This window comes from Tursiops truncatus, chromosome 1, assembly GCF_011762595.2.
Source record: "Tursiops truncatus isolate mTurTru1 chromosome 1, mTurTru1.mat.Y, whole genome shotgun sequence".
NCBI lineage: Eukaryota > Metazoa > Chordata > Mammalia > Artiodactyla > Delphinidae > Tursiops > Tursiops truncatus.
In genome coordinates, this window is record NC_047034.1 from 13,904,339 (window position 1) to 13,921,359 (window position 17,021).

Here is a 17,021-nt window from a genome sequence, read left to right on the forward strand (position 1 = left end):
CTCCCCTGCTGCGTTTCCACTTCGGTAACCATGTTTGTTTTCAAAGTTTGTGAGTCTCTTTCTGTTTGGTAAATAAGTTCATTTGTATTATTACTATTTTTTTTTTAGATTCCACACATAGGTGATATCGTATGATAGTTTCTCTGTCTGACTTCACTTAGTCTGATAATTTGTAGGTATATCCATATTGCTACAAATGGCATTATTTCATTCTTTTTTATGGCTGAGTAATATTCCCTTGTATATAAGTATCACATCTTTATCCATTCCTCTGTCAGTGGACATTTAGGTTGCTTCCATGTCTTGGCTATTGTAAATAGTGCTGCAGTGAACGCTGTGGTGCATGTATCTTTTCAAATTATGGTTTTCTCCAGATATATGCCCAAGAGTGGGATTGCTGAATCATATGGTAGTTCTATTTTCAGTTTTTTAAGGAACCTCCATACTGTTCTCCATAGTGGCTGTACCAATTTACATTCCCACCAGGGGTGTAGGAGCGTTCCCTTTTCTCCACACCCTCTCCAGCATTTATTGATGATGGCCATTCTAATTGGTGTGAGGGGATAACTCACTGTAGTTTTGATTTGCATTTCTCTGATAATTAGTGATGTTGAACATCTTTTCATGTGCTTTTTGGCCATCTGTATGTCTTTGGAGAAATGTGTACTTAGATCTTCTGCCGATTTTTTGATTGGGTTGTTTTTTTTTATATAGAGCTGCATGCTCTGTTTGTAAATTGTGGAGATTAATCCCTTGTCGGTCACTTTGTTTGCAAATACTTTCTCCCATTCTGTGGGTTGTCTTTTCATTTTGATTATCGTTTCCTTTGCTGTTCAAAACCTTTTAAGTTTAATTACGTCCCATTTGTTTATTTTTGTTTCCATTACTCTAGGAGATGGATCCAAAAAGATACTGCTACGATTTATATCTAGAGTGTTGTGCCTATGTTTTCTTCTAAGACTTTTATAGTATCTGGCCTTACTTACATTTAGGTCTTTAATCCATTTTGAGTTTGTTTTTGTGTATGGTGTCAGAGAATGTTCTAATTTCATTCTTTTACATGTAACTATCCAGTTTTCCCAGCACCATTTATTGAAGAGACTGTCTTTTCTCCATTGTGTATTCTTGCCTCCTTTGTCATAGATTAGGTGACCATAGGTGTATGAGTTTATCTCTGGACTTTCTATCCTGTTCCATTGATTTGTATTTCTGTTTTTGTGCCAGTACCATAAGGTTTTGATTACTGCAGCTTTGTAGTATAGTCTGAAGTCAGGAAGTCTGATTCCTCCAGCTCCGTTTTTTCTTTCTCAGGGTTGCTTTGGCTTTTTGGGATCTTTCATGTTTCCATGCAAATTGTAAAATTTTTATTCTAATTCTATGAAAAATGTCAGTGGTAATTTGATAGGGATTGCGTTGAATCTGTAGATTGCTTTGGGTAGTATAGTCATTTTCACAATATTGATTCTTCCAATCCAAGAACATGGTATATCTCTCCATCTGTTTGTATTGTCTTTGATTTCTTTCATCAGTGTTTTATAGTTTTCTGAGTACTGGTCTTTTGCCTGCTTAGGTAGGTTTATTCCTTTTGTTGCAATGACAAATGGGATTGTTTCCTTAATTTCTCTTTCTGATTTTTCGTTGTTAGTATGTAGTAATGCATGAGATTTCTGTGCATTAATTTTGTATCCTGCTAATTTACTGAATTCATTGATGAGCTCTAGTAGTTTTCTGGTAGCATCTTTAGGATTTTCTATGTATAGTATTGTGTCATCTGCAAACAGTGATAGTTTTACTTTTTTTCCAATTTCTGTTCCTTTTATTTCTTTTTCTTCTCTGATTGTGGTGGCTAGGACTTCCAAAACTATGTTGAATAAAAGTGGTGAAAGCGGACAACCTTGTCTTGTTCCTGATCTTAGAGGGAATGCTTTAAGCTTCTCACTGTTGAGACTGATGTTAACTGTGGGTTTGTCATATAGGGCCTTTATCATGTTGAAGTATGTTCTCTCTGTGCCCACTTTTGGAGAATTTTTATCATAAATGGGTGTTGAATTTTGTCAAAAGCTTTTTCTGCATCTGTTGAGGTGATCATATGGTTTTTAGTCTTCAGTTTGTTAATGTGGTATATTATACTGATTGATTTGCAGATATTGAAGAATCCTTGCATCCCTGTGATAAATCCCACTTAACTTATGGTGTATGATCCTTTTAATGTATTGTTGGATTTGGTTTGCTAGTATCGTGTTGAGGATTTTTGTGTCTATGTTCATCAGTGATACTGGCCTGTCATGTTCTTTATTTGTTTTACCTTTGTCTGGTTTTTTATCAAGGTGATGGTGGCCTCGTAGAACGAGTTTGGGAGTGTTCCTTCCTCTGCAATTTTTTGGAATAGTTTCAGAAGGCTAGGTGTTAACTCTTCTCTAAATTTTGATAGAATTCGCCTGTGAAGCCGTCTGGTTCTGGATTTTCGTTGGAAGTTTTTTAATCACAGTTCCAATTTCAGTATTTGTGATTGGTCTGTTCTTATTTTTTGTTTCTTCCTGGCTCAGTCTTGGAAGGTTGTATGTTGTACCTTTCTAAGAATTTGTCCATTTCTTCTAGGTTGTCCATTTTATTGGCATATAGTTGCTTGTAGTAGTCTCTTGTGATCCTTTGTATTTCTGTGGTGTAAGTTGTAACTTCTTTTTCATTTCTAATTGTATTTGAGCCCTCTTTTTTTTCTTGATGAGTCTGGCTAAAGGTTTATCAGTTTTGTTTATCTTTTCATAGAACTAGCTTTTAGTTTCATTGATCTTTGCTGTTGTTTTCTTTGTCTGTATTTCATTTATTTCTGCTCTGATCTTTATGATTTCTTTCCTTCTATTAACTTTGGGTTTTGTTTGTTCTTTCTCGTACTACTTTAGGTGTAAGGTTAAGTTATTTATTTGAGATTTTTCTTGTTTCCTGAGGTAAGATGTATTGCTATAAACTTCCTTCTTAGAGCTGCTTTTGCTGTGTCCCATAGGTTTTGGATTGTCATCTTTTCATTGTCATTTGTCTCTAGGTATTTTTTTGATTTCCTCCTTGATATCTTCAGTGATCCATTGGTTGTTTAGTAGCATATTGTTTAGCCTCCACATGTTTGCGGGTTTTTTTACAGTTTTGTTCTTTGTTAATTGATTTCTAACCTTATAGCGTGGTCAGAAAAAGATGCTTGATATGATTTCAGTTTTCTTAAATTTACTGAGGCTTGCTTTGTCACCAAGCATGTGATCTGTCCTGGAGAATGTTCCATGTGTACTTGAGAAGAATGTGTATTCTGCTGCTTTCGGATGGCATGTTCCATAAATATCAATTAAGTCCATGTGTTCTAATGTGTCATTTAAGGCCTGTGTTTCCTTATTGATTTTCTGTCTGGATGATCTGTCCGTTGATGTAAGTGGGGTGTTAAAGTCCCCACTATTATTATGTTACTGTCAATTTCTCCTTTCATGGTGTTAACATCTGCCTTATATATTGAGGTACTCCTATGTTGTGTGCATATGTATTTACAATTGTTATATCTTCTTGGATTGATCCCTTGATCATTTTGCAGTGTCCTTCTTTAACTCTTGTAACAGTCTTCATTTTAAAGTCTATTTTGTGTGATACTAGTATTACTACTCCAGGTTTCTTTTGATGTCCATTTGCATGGAATACCTTTTTTATCCCCTCAGTTTCAGTCTGAATGTGTTCCTAGATCTGAAGTGGGTCTCTTGTTGACAGGATATATATGGGTCTTGTTTTGTATCCATTCAGCCAGTCTGTGTTTTTGTTTGGAGCATTTAATCCATTTACATCTAAGGTAATTGTTGGTATGTATGTTCTTATTGCCATTTTAGACACTTAGGTTCTTTGACATATATATCTATTGTCATACAATTTGCGGTTCAGCATGCTTATAGTAAATTTCAAAATCTTGTAAGGCATGTCCCCTCCACTCTCTTTCTTTGAGATTGTAATGTGGAAGATAACCATATTCTTTGCATAGCTTTTCCGACTTCAGAGCATTGGTTTACTAGGCAGCAGTAAGGAGATGGAGTGCTATAATATCAATTGAGCTTGTTCTGTCTTGTTTTACTTACGTGAAATTTTGTATTACATGTATGGAAAATTATAGAGCAAATATTGCTTTTTCTTTGTACTTAATTTTAACTTAAAAATAGAAGTAAATTCACATATCTTACTGAGTTAAATTATGTAATTGTTATAATCCCTCTCAAATATGTTGTCCTGATTGTTTTACTCTTTTTTGGCATCTCTTTATTTTATAATCCCCTAATTTTTCTAGAGAAAAATTATTTAGAAGTACACTCTTTGTAAAAGATTAGATAGTATTTTTAAAAAGATTAGATCGTATTTAGTTTTATTATTTTTAAAAAGATTAGATCGTATTTAGCTTTATTATTTATATTCCTCAATTAATGATCACAAGATTACATCATTCACCTCATTAAATAGATACAGCATCTCTTTCTTGAACAGTGTATGAGCCTAGTATATGTCTGCATCCACATAGCAGCATATTATCATTATTCTTGAAGTGCTGGCAATTCTTGCTTTGTGTCCAGTCTGACAGTTCCTAAGAGCCATCTCTATTTCATTTCTCAATGTTTGTCAGTATTTAGAGTTTATTAGATAATTATTTCCATTTGTGTGTTTCAACACATGAATCCCATCTGGTGGCTGAAGTGGGTAATTACAGACCATCCATTGCCTAGGAAAAAATAATACATATTTCTGTGTATTGCTTTTAAGTTTAAGCAAATCATTAGTTCTTGAAATTAATAAGAAGATTGAATTGCATATTTTTGTGAATTATAGTTATATTTATTGTGCATTTTTAAACAAAAATGAAGCTAAAGTGATTTTAGGTTAGGTGATCATCATTTATGAATACTAAGGTTTGATTTTTGTGGTGAATATGTCATGTAGTATATAAAGGGGCACTTATTTTCTTCACATTTATTTGTTCTCTTCAGGTAAGGCAAAGAGAATCTTTACAGTTTTGTTTGTATCACTTGTTTGGTATAACTTAAAAAACTAGATACTCCATAGTTAAAGTTCAGGTCATTTATTGTCATGATTGCTTAACTGTAGGTTTTAAGTGTATGAAGACTTACTGTATAATCACAGAGAATACATGTCTGAAAAACTTAAATTCAGTTAGAACAGAAAAAATTATTAAAAATTTACAGGTGTGTTTATCAGAAGTTAAATATTAAAGCATTTTTATTCAGTCAACTGCAAATCTGCATCATGATAATAAGTCTTTACATATGGGGAATGAATAGGCTCATGAGACTTTTTTCATTTAGAATAAAACCTTTAAAATCCAGTCCTCGGAGAATGGTTTCCAAAGCCCCACATTTTATTCACTTGATTGTGCCAAGGTGTTGGAGTCTACATCGTATACCAGATCACTCCATTATCTTAGTTTCCATGAATAGACTGTCATCTGAAGTTTCAAAAAAAAACGATTGGTTGAGTTTCAGTTAATAAGAGTAACAATAACTGATCAGTAACTGAAAGGAATAATAATTAGCCTGAAACTCTGATTTTTGTTGACTATTTCTATCCATAGATAATCACAGTACCAAATTTTTGTGTAGAAAAGTGAAAGGTACTACCTTTTTTTTCTTAAAATTACTAAAGTTTTTACAATTTGAAGGACTTGGCTAAATTATTCTTTGGAGAAGTATAGAACTCTAGGCTCCTTTTAAGTGGTTTATATGTTCTATGTATGTAAATATAAGGTACCTCAGGAGTAATCTGGCTTTGTAGAGGATATAGATCGACAAAATTTTATATTTAATAAATATAAAGGTAGATAAATAGCTGTGACTCAAGTTATTTTGGAACATTGATTTGTGTTTTTTTGCTTAAGTGCTGCTGAGTCTCACTTATGTGTCTGTTCTTGTTTAACAGAATCAAAGAATCTTCAGGATGGCAACAAGTGTTTACAAGCCCATATTTGGATTGGACTATTGAACGAGTCGCTCTAAATGCAAAAGTGGTTGGAGGTCCACATGGAGACAAAGACAAAATGGTCGCCGTTGCCTCAGAGAGTAGCATCATCTTATGGAGTGTCCAAGATGGAGGAAGTGGAAGTGAAATTGGTAGGAAAAATCTTGTGTACGCTGTGACACGTAATATTCTGAAGTTTAAGAGGGATTGCCCATAAATATTAGAACTGGTTATTGGACTAGATATTAGTTAGCTAGAGCTGCTGCATCTTATTTTCAGGGTCCAGTAATATACAGGGCTGCTCAATGTGAGAGGAATGATCTGGTAAGGAGGGAAGAAAACTGAAACCTGACTGCTCTATAAGAATGTGCTTTTCCTGAATCCTGTTTAGTGGTGGCTGCTTTCTCTCCACCTCTTTCATACCACTGGGCCTGAAGATTGGGTGAATAACTTTCTCAAGCTTTTAAATCTCTTCTAAATTTCACTTGACATTCTAGTTCAGGACCATTAAGAGTTTTTGTTTGTATAGGTTTTATCTAATGATATTTACCATAATAGGAATTAAAACTGAAATTTTAATAACTGCTTATTAATTAAAAATATAACATAAATAAGCCCATTGCATGGTAACATGAATGACACTTTTTTTTTTTGCGGTACGCGGGCCTCTCACTGTTGTGGCCTATCCTGTTGCGGAGCACAGGTTCTGGATGCGCAGGCTCAGTGGCCATGGCTCACGGGCCCAGCCGCTCCGCGGCATGTGGGATCCTCCCGGACTGGGGCACGAACCCGTGTCCCCTGCATCGGCAGGTGGACTCTCAACCACTGCGCCACCAGGGAAGCCCCCGAATAACATTTTTAATGAAGAATAACTATATTTCCAAAAACTTTTGTGGGAAGAGTGGCAATGGTTTACAATTTTGTAAACCTCTTTAATGTTTTATTGAATTCTGATACTTATTTCTGCTTTCAGTCTGCTACGTTTTGTTACTCTGGTTGAACTACATGAAGAGAATTTGGCTTCACACAGATACATAGTTGAAAAAAAACATATTTTTATATAGTCTTTTCAGATAATTGTGGATAGTGTTTGCTTCTGTCCCCAAATTTTGAAATGATATCGATGAACTCTGTTCATACAGATCATACTCTGTTAAATTAAAATCCATCAATCTGTTTTGTACTTTGAATGGATCTTTTGTCCTTACATAATTTTATAACATGATGCATTGGTCATTTGGAAAGTGTTGGTTTATTCTGAGTCATGTAAATCTTCCAAGTGTTGATACCTTTCATTGTACAATAGAGTAAAAAAAAAAAAAAAAAAAAATCACATTTTTTTACTATAACCACTGATCACACCTCTGAACTCTGTTGTGTTAGGAAGTTGTCATGCTCGCTGTGGCAGATAAACGCTTTCCAGAATTCTGATATTCACTTGAAACACTGAGTTTGTATCATTAAAGTAACAGGTCCACTTTTCTCCCTTTTTAGGAAAGTTTACCAAATAACCAAATCTGAATTACCATAGTTTGTTAGTCATGCTTTCACATGAAAATGGTACGCTAAGAGAAGAGCAGCTGGTTTCCTCTCAGCTCCAGCAATTGGGAAGATGCTTCTCCTCGACACAGTCATGGTACTTAGTCACACAGAATATTCAGAAGACACACACTCAAAATTGAGACTTAGTCAGTACATACTCTTACACAGATTGCTTCATCCAGGAAATTCTTAAGTTCAGCTGGCCTTGTTTTCTTCCATTGAAAGTGTGCGGCAGAGAGGAATTGAATCACTACCAGTACAGTTTACTGCCACTGCTTTGATTCATGCTAAGGTGCTTGCTCTTTTTACCCAACATTGCTTTGCACCATTAGTGCAAAGATCAACAGGAATGTTCTAGGATAAAGTGTGATAGTCATACGTTTTCAACACTCTGAATATTTCAACACCATGTGTGTTTGTGGCCGATACTCAGGTAGAAGATCTCTGATGACTGGCTGGTACTGATACTGGATGCACAGAAACAAAACACCAGGTCCAGCCACATCTGTGTATTCGTTTTTGTAAGACAAAAATGCAGTTTTGCAGACAGCCTACTGTCTGCACCAGTCTTTAATTCGAGGACTTACTGTGTCATTGAAAAGTGCCAGTGTTGTGGTTTCTTTTACTGACATTTCATCTGGCAGGCTTTCACCATCGCCATCTGTCCTAGCTTTCTTAGTCTCCCAGTGATTGTGTGCCCTCCTCTAGCCAGTGCAATGCCATAACTTACCCTGTAGGATGATTCAGTGGCTTTTTCATATCTAGTTTGAAAATCTGTAACAATTTGTGGCTTTTAAAACACTTTTTCCATCTTCATTTAAAATATTTCTTTAAACTCTGAGTATTTGGTCTCAAGGAACCCACAGCTGGCTTTATAATACTGTTCAAAATTGTTCTGTTGCATAGGCACAATAAGGCAAGTTATTAATATCTATATAGTTGAAGGAAAGATTACTTTTGTTATTTAAAATTTTTATATACAGTTTTGCTCAGTTTGTTTTAGAGTCCTCCCTTCCTTGAATCAAAGAACTCTACTATGTCATATGTATCTTTGCCAGCACTGTTAGATTTAGATGGTGCAGCTATGGATTGAAAGGCAAGTTAAGTATAAGAAAAATACATTAAAAATAATTTATTTTAGAATAAAATATTTTAAACAGTTTTAGGTAAAATTTACAAATTAAGAAAGGTTTCCAGAACATTTTAAAAACTAATATTGCAAAACAACAAAGTGTACTTCTTGTGTTTCTTTGTAGGCACAAGGAAAACTTGTATTTTAAAATAATTATAGCAGATGTAACTGAAGATGACTAATAAAAGCATAGTGGAAGTATTTAGGCCAGACTAAGTTAGTCTTGGGAAACTTAGTTATACCCCAGTCTACCATCATAAACCATTCTAGAGAATATAAGAACACATACGCAGATGCCATTGTCTAAATGGTGACCTCATCACATGTCATGTAGCCTCTGGAAAACTCCTCTGTACATTCTTGAGATAATGAGAATTTGTTAAAAAAAAAGGCAAGTAGTGCTTTAATATCACCATGAAAATAGTCTTGACTTCAGACTTCCAGAGGGTTCTCGGAGACCAAGGATTCCTAGATTATACTTAAAGAGAATCATTGTTCTAGGCCATTTTCCTTCCCTTCTCTCCCAGCTACTCCCCCAGTCCCCGCGCCTGCCCACATTTCGAATCTCATACCATCTGCATTTACGCTTGATGTAGTCCTCAGCTGCCCTCTAGGTTACTATCCTTCATGCCTTTGAAATTACTAACTCTGATTTTCCAACTCAAAAATTCTTTAACTCCACTGGGATCTTCACTCACTACTTCCCTTTTTATAGGCTTGGATTCCATCATTATAATCACTCTAGCATAGAGCCTCAGTTTTCTTGTATCTTTCCCTTTGCCTTACCTACCTGGAGAAACCACATCCCTGGCCAAATCGACCTTTCCCCCTGAATATTAAAGGCGGTGAGGAAAAAGAAATGCATATGCACACAAAACAATAGTCTCAGTCCGTGGCCTCTACTCTCAAGTGGGCCCTTAAAGGCTACCCAGAAATCCTACTACATTACCCCTGTCAGTTCTGCCACTCTCCTAGATGACTGTTTCATACCTTTTTCTTTTTCCTTAAACTTCCAACATCTTGTCATTCTCATTGAGAGAATAGAGAAAACCAGGAGAGACTTTTCCTAAATTCCTTCAATCATATCTGCCCATCTACGTGTATCTGTGCTCATATAATCTATTATCACATTTATTACTGTGATTAAATTGTCTCTGATCTTACCTAAGGCCAGCTCCTTATATCCAGCTGTGTACTATGTCCTATTTCCTTCTACCTACTGGAGACATTGCTCTAGAAGTTATTCCACTCTGTTGGATCATTTCCATCATCATACAGCTGTGCTTTAATTCTGCCTTAAAATCAACAGCAAAAACTACCCTATGTTCTCTTCCAGTTTTTACTTCATTTTTCTGTTCCTCTTAAAGCAAGAGAGAGTAGTTATCTGATCTTGTTTCTATATCCTCCTCTTCTCTTTAGAAGTTGCTCTAATTATGCCCCCAACCACTCTATAAAACTGTTCTTGTTAGTGTGACCCATGATCTGTACTCTGCTATATCCTAGGATCAATTTATAGTCTTCATCTGGTTAGAACTGTCATTTGATAATATTTGATATAGTTGATTACTCTTTTCCATTTGAAGACTTTCTTTCTTTGGCTTCTAGGACACCTTATTGTCTTTATTTTTTTTTTTATTATTTTTTTTGTGTTACGCGGGCCTCTCACTGCTGTGGCCTCTCCCGTTGCGGAGCACAGGCTCCGGACGTGCAGGCTCAGTGGCCATGGCTCACGGGCCCAGCCGCTCCGCGGCATGTGGCGTCCTCCCGGACCGGGGCACGAACCTGTGTCCCCTGCATCGGCAGGTGGACTCTCAACTACTGTGCCACCAGGGAAGCCCCTTGATTTTTATTATAGCTCTTTGTTTCTTCTCAGTTCCTTTTGATAATTCTTCCTTATTTGCCTAATTTCAAAATCTTGGCATGCCCCAGGGCTCAGTCCTTGGACTTCATTCCTCTATATCTGTGTCTGGTCCTCAAGATCATTCCCAGGTTCAGTGATTTGCTAGGAGGACTTAGAGGACTCAGCACCTAGAGGTACTTAGAGCTATGGTTTATTACAGTGAAAGCATGCAAAGCAAAATTGGCAAGGGAAAAGACACATGGGGTGAAGTTCAGTGGAAACCAGGTACAAGCTTTCAAGAGTTCCCTTCCAGTGGTATCTCATAGGACATGCTTAATCCTCCAGCAGTGAATTGTGACAAACTTGTGAGATGTCTGCCAGGGAAGAAGCTCACTGGAGACTTGGTACCCAAGGTTATTACTAGAGGCTAGTCACTTAAGTACCCTCTGCCTAGCCTGTACCAAGATTCCAGATTCCCAAAAGGAAGCATATGTTCAGGATAGAGGACATTGCTTACACAGCAGTTTAGGCTTTTTGTCAGCATAGATTAGATTTCTTTTGTCTAGAATTTCATGAGTGGAGTTATGTAGTTAGTGTGTGTTCTTCTGTCTCTGGCTTCTTTCATTCTACAGAATGCTTTTGAGATTCATCCATGTTGTTGAGTGTATCAGTGGTTCATCCCTTTTTATTGTTGAGTGGTATTCCATTGAAGTAATATTCCAGAATTTGTTTCTCCATTCATCTGTTGGTAGACATTTGGTTTATTTCCGGATTGGAGATATTAGGAATAAAGCTGCTATGAAGGTAGCAATCTTTCTTTGGACATTTTTTTTTTAAACATCTTTATTGGAGTATAATTGCTTTACAATGATGTGTTAGTTTCTGCTTTATAACAAAGTGAATCAGTTATACATATACATATATCCCTATACCTCTTCGCTCTTGCGTCTCCCTCCCTCCCTCCCTCCCTATCCCACCCCTCTAGGTGGTCACAAAGTACCGAGCTGATCTCCCTGTGCTATGCGGCTGCTTCCCACTAGCTATCTATTTTACATTTGGTAGTATATATAAGTCCATGCCACTCTCTCACTTCATCCCAGCTTACCCTTCCCCCTCCCCGTGTCCTCAAGTCCATTCTCTACATCTGCGTCTTTGGACGTTTTTTAAATTAAATATCTAGGAGTGGAATTTCTGGGACCTGTGAAAAGCGTATGGTTTATGTTATGAGAAAATGCGCCACTGTCTTCCAAGTGGTTCTTACCATTTTACATTTCTGCCAGCAATGTGTGAGAGTTCTGGTTGCTCTGCACCCTTACCAACACTTTTTTATTGTCAGTCTTAATTTGAGCCATTCTAGTGGATGTGCAGTGATTTTAATGTTGGTTTTAATTGCATTTCCCTAACTACTAATGATATTGAGCATCTTTTCATGTCCTTATTGACCATTTGTACTGTGTTTTTGAGAAGTGTCTTAAAATCATTGCCCTCTTTTTATGAGATTGTCATCCTATTATTGATTTGTAATAGGTCTGTACATAGATTAGTGGTTTGCAACGAGGGATAATGTCGTCCTCCAGGGGACCTGTGGAAATGTCTGGAGACATTTTTGGTTGACACCATTGAGGGAGGACTCTTCTCTCTTTCTCTCCAACTCCCCCCACCTCACTCCCTTTCCCTCTCCCTAACATCCCTCCCTCATTCCCTCTTCTCTCTTCCTCTTTTTGAAATGCAGTTACATTTTAGGCTACTTCATATTGGCCTTAGATGGCACTGAAGCGCTATTTTTTTTTCCAATTTCTTTTCTCCCCCTTCTTCAGTTTAGATCAATATCTTTACTGTCTTTTGCCCTTTTGCTGCGGTATTCATTTAATCTGCAGTTAAGCCCATCTAGTAAGTTTTTTATTTGAGATGCTGGACTTTTCAACTCTAAAATTACCTTTTTTGATTCTGTTTTAGTTTGTTTCTCAGCTGAGATTTCTTGTCTATTCACTCATGCCTTATTTTTTGCTAAATGCAACATATTCATTATAGCTGTTTTATTAGTTTTTGTCTGCTAATTCCACTGTCTGCACCACCTCATTTATTTTGAGTTACATTTTCCTGCTTCTTCACGTCTGGGAAGTTGTAATTATATGTTGGGCTTGTGCATGATACATTATGTAGGGAGTATGAATTATTATTATTATTATGTAGGGAGTAACAATGCTGTCTTCTTTTAAAAGATGTGAGTTTTATTCTGGCAGGCAGTTAAATTACCAGAGGATCTTTATCCTGCTAGGCTTGTTTTTTTTGCGTTGTTAAGGATAGGTAGCCTTTTTCACCTTTATTTTTTATTTTAGGGCATGACTCCTACTCAGGGTGCGGTGTTATCTTTTTGGAGTCTTAACTGAATGCCTGAAGAGTGAGTCTTCCTGTGCTGGAACTATTGAATCCACCCACAAATGACCTCTGCTATTTCCACTTAGCTCCCAGGCCTACAGCAGCCTCTCTCTTTTATTCCTCGGGGATTCTCGCCCAGCCCAGGTGCAGCCTGGTCTCAGCCAAGGCATAGGAAAACCCCTATACAAATTCTGCGCCATCTCCACTCCCACGCTTCTTTCTTTCTTATACCTTGTTCATAAATTCTAGCTGCCTCAACAGCTCTAGACTCTGATCTCAGCTTTCTCAGTTGAGAGAAACCCTCACTTGATTCTCCCTTGGGTTTCACCTCGCTGTGGTCGGGAGAGCTTATACAGAAAGCCAGTGTGACCATGGGGCTTATCTTATGTATTTACTGTTTCAGGTCTTCTGCTCCCTGTTGTCTGGTGCCTAAAAACAGTTGCCTCATGTATTTTGGCCAGGTTTTTTGTATGGTGAGGAATAGTCTGATGCCATTTATTCCATCATGACTGGCAGTGAAAGTCCCCCCTAAAACTTTAGGGAAAAAAAAAATACTTTAAAAATTTTGAAATTATAATATACTGGTAAGTATACAGAAAAGAAATCAGTTGTGGGGTTTTTTTGTTTGTTTTTTTCAAATTGCCACTTGTAACATACCAATTAGTGAAGGAGATTTTATGCCTTGCTTTCTTTCCCCCCAAAAAACAAAGGGTGTGGTCAGTAGCTACCTTATGAGATGGTAGATGGTAATTTGTTCATGTAAAAGAGATTATTTGTTGTTACAAATATTCTTTAGGACCTGACGGCACCATCCGAAGAAGATTGTTAGGACTGGTGTATCCATGATAGAGCTTCCCCAGAGGCTGAGCGCCTTTGTTGTAACTTACATAAGACATTGCTGCTGGATTGCCGCCATAAGCAGGGCCCCTTAAGACAGGAGCTCGTCATTACTTATACTGGTGTCCTCCCTGTGCATAGGGGTCAGCATTGTTGAGTCTAAGCAGGGGTGACACTTGAAATTTCTTGAGATCATTCAGAATGTCTTCCTTGATTTCCCAGAATCTCATTCTTCTCTCGAGTAATCAGTGTTTGTTGGTTTTCCTGTTTTTATTTCTACCATTCACATAGCCCATAGTACTGAATATAGTTATCTTAACATGTTCTGAAATATTGTCTAGCATCAAGATTAAAGTACTAATACATGAGAGTCCCTGAAGTTGCGTGTGAAATGATTACTCTCTGCTTTGAAGTGGGAAGTTAATTTCTCAGCCAGTTCTGATCAGAGAGCTTATTAGCTTTTGTATGTGTGTTGTGTTTTATTTTGCTCTGGTTTTTCTGGTTGACAGGTTGGGCTGAGATGATCTATTCATGTGTATAAATATGTATTTATGAGTACATAAAAGTTAAAATGTACATATGGAAGACATTCTTAGCAATACTTTCCAGATTTGTTTGTTTTTCATTTTTGTCCAGTGTATATCATTTTTCTTTTTGCTAGATGCCTGGCTTTTTCAAGATTGATTAAGAATTTTCAAGGTGTTGTTTATTGCCACTGGTCTTGTATATAGTACACTTCTGAACATAAAGAAATATCCCTCATTCATGTAAGATTCGAAAGAAATCAGTTATCTTTTCTGGCTTATGCTTTTTAACATATTACAGTCGCATTTAATTGGTTTGTTTCTCCCCGTGAGATCTTCAAAGCCTTGTGAATCCTTGTTTTTCTCAGTTAGATGCTGAGAAAATTGTTCGTGTTGTCACACATTAGGTACTTTTATTTTTGGGGGGTACTTTTTTAAAAATAAAAAAACATACTTGAAACAGCTAAAGATACACATAAAACAATATTTTATAGTGAGGCTTATTTTCTAGAATAATTAGGTAAAAAGGTATTTCTCATAAGGTGCTTTTCAAGTAATAGAACACTATTTAAATGTCAAAATTGGATTATAACATTTTTAAGGTGAAAGTGAGCCTTGAGACATTTAGCTTGGACCCAATTTTATAGATCAGGTAAGTAAGAACCTGAAGGTGGCGAAGTAGGAACCTGAAGGTGGCAAAGAAAGGTACTGTCAGAGCCAGGATTCTGACCCAGAATCTCCTCCCTGCTGGTGTAGCACTCAGCTAAAGAGAGACAGCTGTGTAGGGCCATACATGCTGTACCAAGGTGAGCCGAGACATTCTTGACTCTTTTGCTGTTAATGTGGGCTATCCTTACAAGGTCCCTCACCTGCAACCCCGCTTCCCTTGTTTCTCAGGTTCCCTAGGCTTACCCATTCCTGATCCCCCAATTTGACGAATTCCTTTTCACCTTTTTAAAAAACCCAACTCAGATGGCTTCTTAGAAATATTCTCAAGCTCCTTTTCCTGCCCTCTTTTACTCCTCTGGTTATTACTGTACTCTGTGCATCCTTCTGTTGTTATTGCATTCAAATTGGTTGTTTGTATTTTTTTCCTTTAAATCTTAAGTTCCTAGTAATATCCAGTCTTCTTACGTTTATTTGTTTTTTTTAATTGAAGTTTAGTTGATTTACAGTATTGTGTTAGTTTCAGGCATACAGCAGAGTGATTCGGATATATATATATATATATATATGTATATATACTTGTTTTTCATTCTTTTCCATTATAGGTGGTTACAAGATATTGAATATAATTCCCCATGCTATACACTAAATCCCTGTTTTTTATCTTCTCATATTTTTTAATCCCATGGCCTAGTATAGTTAGTGTCTTCGGAGTGAATTAAATTGAGATCTGCAGTGTTGGGAAACAAGAGGTTTAAAATAAGCTCTGATAAAGGCCTGAATGTTTGTTTTGAATACAGTGTGACTTCTTGCTGTTTTGTTTTGTTCTTTTCTCTTTTTTGCCTATTTCCAGATTTCTAGATACATTCTGGATAGTTGAGGTTGCCAAGTCTGTGTCGGTCCATGAGCAGGCTGCAGCTAAATCTCCTGTGGATTTTATAGAAATGCAGTGGGTTTTCTGAGTTAGCGAGTCTGGCATGAATCCAGGAATCCCAGGATTCTTTCTGTTTTATTTTGTTCACTTTAAATCTACGTGGTTGTTTTGATGATCAGCTAGGTTTGGGAGCCACAGCTTCAGGTAACAAGCTGTTCAGTCAGAGTGGGATTACTTGGGGTAGACTTCTGTCTGCCGCTTAAGAGCTTACAGGTTTCTTATTTCTGGTTCCCAAAGTGTCTGGAACATAATTTGTAGAAATGAGATGCCTTTAAAAGATGTTTTTAATCTGGGTTTTGATTAATTCGAAAGATGGTGACTGATTAACCTCTATTCTTCATTATCATTTAAGGAGTGTTCAGCCTTGGTGTTCCTGTAGATGCTCTCTTCTTCATCGGTAACCAGTTGGTGGCCACGAGTCATACAGGGAAAGTGGGAGTGTGGAATGCTGTCACCCAGCACTGGCAGGTTGGTTTTAACTAATGCATATTGCAGAAATGAAATTATTTCTGAAACTCACGCTCATTATGCATCTGCTTTATTGTGGAATTCATATTGTTTCTGTTTTGATTATACAGTAAGTCCCCTGCATACGAACAAGTTCAGTTCCAAGAGTGTGTTTGTAAGTCCAATTTGTGAGTCCAATAAAGTTAGCCTAGGTACCCAACTAACACAATCTGCTATATAATACTGTACTGTAATAGGTTTATAATACTTTTCACACAAATAATACATAAAAGCAAACAAAAAATAAAGAAAACCTTTTTAATCTTACAGTACAGTACCTTGAAAAGTACAGTAGTACTACAGCAGCTGGCATCCAGGGGCTGGCATCGAGTGAACAGGCAGGAAGAGTTACTGACTAGAGGAGGGATTGGAGGTGGGAGATGGTAGAGCTGAAGGATCCTCAGCAATAGGAGATGGAGGGCAAGCTGCAGTTTCACTCACGCCTGACGTGGATGGCACAGGGTCTGGTTCCTTGCTGGATTCAATTCTGTCTACCCTCTTGAAAAAGCGATCCAGTGATGTCTAGGTAGTAGCTCTTTTTTTCTCCTCATAGATGACACGGTAGCACTGGATGCATTCTGAACGTCTGCTGCAACTTTGGTGTACTGTTCTACTTTTGGGTCCTGTGCCTCAGAAACTTAACAGTGCCTCCTCAGATAAAGAGAATCCCCTTGCCAT

At 37.1% G+C, this 17,021-nt stretch overlaps 1 protein-coding gene across 3 annotated transcripts in view; it reads left to right on the plus strand.

Annotated features, from left to right (window-relative positions):
• KCTD3 (potassium channel tetramerization domain containing 3) overlaps nt 1–17,021 on the plus strand; it is a 69,676-nt gene that overhangs the window by 19,391 nt on the left and 33,264 nt on the right. For all 3 annotated transcript variants that reach the window (XM_019920545.3, XM_019920544.3, XM_073800340.1), the window contains 2 exons: nt 5,944–6,134; nt 16,189–16,304. In XM_019920545.3, the coding sequence (XP_019776104.1) occupies nt 5,944–6,134; nt 16,189–16,304 (307 nt within the window). The remainder of the gene's footprint in view (nt 1–5,943; nt 6,135–16,188; nt 16,305–17,021) is intronic.